The sequence below is a fragment of the Austrofundulus limnaeus genome, unplaced genomic scaffold (genome assembly GCF_001266775.1).
Source record: "Austrofundulus limnaeus strain Quisiro unplaced genomic scaffold, Austrofundulus_limnaeus-1.0 Scaffold623, whole genome shotgun sequence".
NCBI classification, from domain to species: Eukaryota; Metazoa; Chordata; class Actinopteri; order Cyprinodontiformes; family Rivulidae; genus Austrofundulus; species Austrofundulus limnaeus.
Window position 1 is genome coordinate 108,642 of NW_013953025.1, and position 5,105 is coordinate 113,746.

At 40.6% G+C, this 5,105-nt stretch overlaps 1 protein-coding gene across 1 annotated transcript in view; it reads left to right on the forward strand.

The window, feature by feature from the left end:
- Positions 1-4,513, forward strand: part of taf6l (TAF6-like RNA polymerase II, p300/CBP-associated factor (PCAF)-associated factor) — a 16,264-nt gene extending 11,751 nt beyond the window's left edge. The window contains exons 6-10 of the mRNA XM_014027210.1: positions 679-773; positions 849-923; positions 1,031-1,251; positions 1,730-1,862; positions 4,349-4,513. Coding sequence (XP_013882664.1) covers positions 679-773; positions 849-923; positions 1,031-1,251; positions 1,730-1,862; positions 4,349-4,498 — 674 coding nt within the window. The 3' untranslated portion in view covers positions 4,499-4,513. The remainder of the gene's footprint in view (positions 1-678; positions 774-848; positions 924-1,030; positions 1,252-1,729; positions 1,863-4,348) is intronic.
- Positions 4,514-5,105: the final 592 nt, after the last annotated feature.

Below are 5,105 nucleotides of genomic sequence, written 5' to 3' on the forward strand. Positions count from 1 at the left end.
CTCTCTCTCTCTCTCTCTCTCTCTCTCTCTCTCTCTCTCTCTCTCTCTCTCTCTCTCTCTCTGTCTGTCTCTCTCTCTCTCTGTCTGTCTCTCTCTGTCTCTGTCTGTCTCTGTCTCTCTCTCTCTCTGTCTCTCTCTCTCTGTCTCTCTCTCTCTCTCTCTCTCTCTCTCTGTCTGTCTCTGTCTGTCTGTCTGTCTCTGTCTCTCGTGTTTATGGAGGAATGCTGGACCACTCTTTTCTCTAAAGTTTCTTCAGTTCTAAGGGTGACAGGAGTTAGGGGAGTCATCCTGTAACCGGTGGGTTGCCGGTTCGATCCCCTATTCAAGCTGTCTCAGTCGCTGTGTCCACTTCCCTCCATCAGTGTGTGAATGAATTATACTGTACATGAAAACTATAAAGTATAAGACTAATGCTTCATTATTATGATTATTATTTTTATTATTGATTTTTTTTATTATTATTAGTTTTGTAGCTGTTCTGTTGTTTGGAATCTTTGACCTGTTCAACATTTCAAGCTTTAACGTTTACACACAGCTTTTCTGCTTTGTTTTAGTTCTATAATATGTTTTATCATTTATGTTGATTATATTTGTTTTTTGTAATAATTCTGGTGAAATGTGAAGTGTCTTTAGGAATCTTTATACATTTAAAGTTCTTGTTGTCTCTTGTTGTTTCAGTTCCCACTGCAGTGCAGTCTTTATCTGAAGACCTTCTCAAGTACTACCAGCAGATCACCCGGGCCATCCTGGGAGAGGACCCCCATCTGATGAAGGTCTGCAGCTGCTCAGCTCAGGTTCTCAGTGCTGGAACTGGGTTCTACTTTTCCTTTTCTTTCTGTGCACATCAGGTGGCCCTGCAGGATATCCAGTCCAACTCTAAGATCGCTGCTCTGCTGCCGTACTTTGTTTATGTGATCAGTGGAGTAAGTTCTACAGAGTCGTTTTTTATCCTCCTTTAATTCTGATGACATCAGCCTCACTGTTTGTTGAAGAAGCAGGCAGGAGTCTCAGCAGGTGTGTGTTGTTCCAGGTGAAGTCAGTGAGCCACGACTTGGAGCAGCTCAACCGGCTCCTGCACATGGTGAAGAGCTTGGTCCAGAACCCCTACCTGTACCTGGGCTCATACGTGCGCAGTCTGGTCTCCAGTGTCATGTACTGCATCCTGGAGCCGCTGGCCGCCTCCATTAACCCACTCAACGACCACTGGACCCTGAGGGACTATGCTGCCCTGCTGCTCAGCCACATATTCTGGTGTGACGCTCACTGGAACGCTAAGTGTCTGATGCTGATCCAGTGTTTGGTTCTGATCCATTGTTTTGGTTCTGATCCATTGTTTTGGTTCTGATCCAGTGTCTGGTTCTGATCCAGTGTTTGGTTCTGATCCAGTGTTGGATGTAACGGTTTGAACTCTGAGCCGAACACTTTGTGCTGTTTTAGCACTGTTCATTTAACACACACGTTCGGCTCATTCAGAAGATGGTTTAACTTTTATATTTTTCAAAATATTTCATTATTTTTACAAATAATTTCCTTTTTAATAGAAAAACATTCTGCACAGTCTGTTTGAGCTGACTTATTAAACACTGGATTACTCTGTTTGCTCTGTTTTTATCTTCTTAACTTTTAGCTAACCTTTGTTATTGGTAGCTTTTAGCTAGTTTTCGGCTTTGTCTAGTCAGTTTCACTGTCTCAGCAGTTGATTAGTTTCCTGACTTCCTGTTTCCTGCAGGACTCATGGAGATCTGGTGAGCGGTCTGTACCATCAGATCCTGCTTTCTCTCCAGAAGGTTCTGTCTGACCCAGTGAGACCACTCTGTTCCCACTATGGAGCTGTGGTGGGCCTTCACGCTCTGGGCTGGAAGGTATGTCCACTGCTCCTCTGTCTCTGCAGTCTTTTCAGTTCAAATGATTTCATCAGTTCTAAAACAGACAAGCCTAGAACTATTATAGAGCTGGGCGGTATGACCAAAGTTTTATATTACGTTATTTTAAACATTTACACCGGTTTCACGGTTTATCACGGTATTTTTCTTTTCATCACAGGTCAGCTGATAATAAAATATACAAACACTGCTTATTAACCTTTTTTTTATTGTACGTCTGTCTGTATCGCTGTTTCCCTCCTCTGTGTCTTTTCTYTGACTGGTGGTTGGAGACAGTAGTCATGCATTTTGGTCCRGTCRTGAAGGAGGAGGGTTAAGAAAAGATTATTATCGGGTCTGTTGTTTTATGTTATTTAATAAAGATTAACAGGACAAYTCACCCTGCACACCAGTCAACTCAACTCCACTACAAAACTACTTCCCCTGGGTTTTTCACAATAGAACCACGCTAAAGTCTCCATGCATTAACGTATCCATATTAACTAACCGCGCGTTAAATCTAACTGTGCACGTCACTGAAGAAGTGTTTACTACATTCAGCGATGGCGAAAACAGGATTTTTTTTTAATGTCAGTCAATATAAGCAGCCGAATTGGCACCCGCCACTGCAACAAGCTGCTCAACAATAACTTTAGCATGCTAACGCACATAGCAGTGCTGCAAAGAAAAGTGTTCCCCGGGAAACAGTTCACTGGCGGCCACGATGAAGCGTTCCGAACGTGTTCAGGCTATTTAAACCGGTATGTCGGAATTCAGAAAATTCATATCATAACAAAAATAAAAAACAGTATTCGGTAATCGGTACGAACCGGTATACCGCCCAGCACTAAACTATTAGTTATATTATTTCCTGTTGGAGATCCAGCCCATTGTGGGAGGTGGGGGGTCTGCTTCCACCTGTGTGACTCGGTCCAGAGCCTGTGGTTCTGTGGTTCTGAGCCCTGGCTCTGTGCAGGAAAATGATTTTGAATTAAAAAAGTGCCTGAATGAGAAGTGGCAGAGCAGCTGCTGTTTCTCTGATTCTTCAGCCAAAGAACATCCAGATCAGACTCCTCCTGGTGATGGACCTCACACTCCTCTGTGAGGCTTTAAGCTGCCGGCCCCCAGCCTTAGTGTTAACTCAGCCTGTGTTTCCTGAGACCACCATGGAGACAACAGGATTGAGTTGTGACCGTGTGATCCACTGTAGAAGCTACGATGCTAAACAGAACAGACGAGAGTCTGGATTTACATTAACATGTTGGTAATATAGAAAAAATAAATCATAGAAACTATTAATAATAATAACAGGTTTATTCATATTTTAGTGTGTTAATGTGAGACAAACAGAAAGGACTATCGCTTTTTCTGACCTGCACTTTAGAACCTGTGGGGGCACCAGGTCAAAGGTACTGACCAACATTGATTCAGCCGTTTTAGTYAGACTCATATTTACCACACTTTGTAAGATATGCAGGGAATTCTTCTCTCAGGTTCCTCAGATGAGGAGTTAACTGTAGCGTTGTATATATTCTATATAAACCTGTCAGAAAGCTGTGACTTATGGAGGAACCAACAGAAGAGAAACAGGAAAATGTCTCATTTCACAAGTAAACAGATTTTATTTTATTTACCTCAGTGTGGATGTGATCTGGGCAGAACTGAAGTTAACATTATAACAGTTTAAAATAAAATAAGCTTATAAAGCAGATTAAATCAGTTATTTATTGAACTGGTCAGCAGATATTAGCTTGTGGAGCATATACTGTATATGTAGCACCCTGCTGAATCATGCTACAATAATCTGGTATACAGAGAACATTTACTAAGTGCTGACTGGTTAATATTTATTATTATTCATGACAGGTAAAAAATAATAAATATACTTTATTATTAGGTAACGTTATAATTTTTCAACAACAAAGTTCAGGTCTGGATTAAATCATTATTTATACATTATGTATTTTTCTGGTTTATATCTGCTGTTTTACAGGATTGTTCAAAGATATCACCATAATTATTAATTTATTGTAAAAAAGATTTCTGATCATTTCCAGTTGGTGTTGATCTAATAGTTGCTCCGTGTGCTGTGAGCCGACACACTGCATGGTTGCCATCTTTACTCCAACAGTGGGCAGGACATGCAGGGCTCAGTCCAGTCTTATTTAAGTCTATGGGGAACACATATAGAACCTAGCAGAACAAACAATATTAAAAACTTATGAAAACACCCAGGAGCCATAATTCAGTTTGACATCTAGTCTTTATTATGGTGCAAAATATAAAAAGGTGTTGTGTCCTTATAAAAATACTTACAATGTCTGAGCTGTAAGAAATAAAGACAAAACAAAGGTGGGTCAAGTAATTAATTAAAACATAACTGACCAAAGACGAACCCTGAACCTGAAATACTCTAAACACGTTTTCTTGATGTATTTATCTGAGTAAGTTACTTTTTCTGAACGTCTGTGTGTTTCTGGTGACAGGCTGTAGAGAGAGTGCTCTTCCCACACCTGCCGGCCTACTGGGCCAACCTGCAGGCGGTCCTGGATGACTACTCTGTGTCCAACGCCCAGGTCAAGGCAGACGGACACAAGGTCTACGGAGCCATTCTGGTTGGTACACTGACCCTCTGACCGATGTTCAGTAAACATATTGAAACATTCAGTGCTAACATCAGCTAGCAGCTTTCATTTGATCTTATTTCTTACAGTTTTTTTGAATGATTTTAGTTCGTTCATTGAAAGAAGCATTTAGGTGACAGTTTGATATTTTCTAAATCAAACCCTGCCAGTGCTGAAGGCTTTAAATCACAGTTACTAACATGTTGATGTTGTTGAGCAGAAGCAGCCAAATTAGCGTCTCTGTCTGATTAGAATGTTGTCCACCCAGCTGCAGGATGTAGAGGTTCAAACTCCAGAGAGACACTCCTTTTGGATTTGAACTTTTAGCGTTTTCTGCTTTAAGGAATGCTTACTTTCAGAATGACAGACTGGTGCAATACACTTTCTCACCACTAGTAGAAGAAGTGCACCACTCAGATGTTTAACAACTTTTTTAATGTGTAGAAGAAGAAACTTAGCGACCCTCCAAGAGTGGAAAGCTATTTTAAATTAAAAGTAGAAGCAAAAATGAAGGTAACCGCTCAAAAAAATTAAAGTTTGTCACTAATATGAAGAGCAGCTTCTGGTTCTACCATGCAATATTTTAAAAGTTCAAAGATTATCAAATACAGTTGCAGAT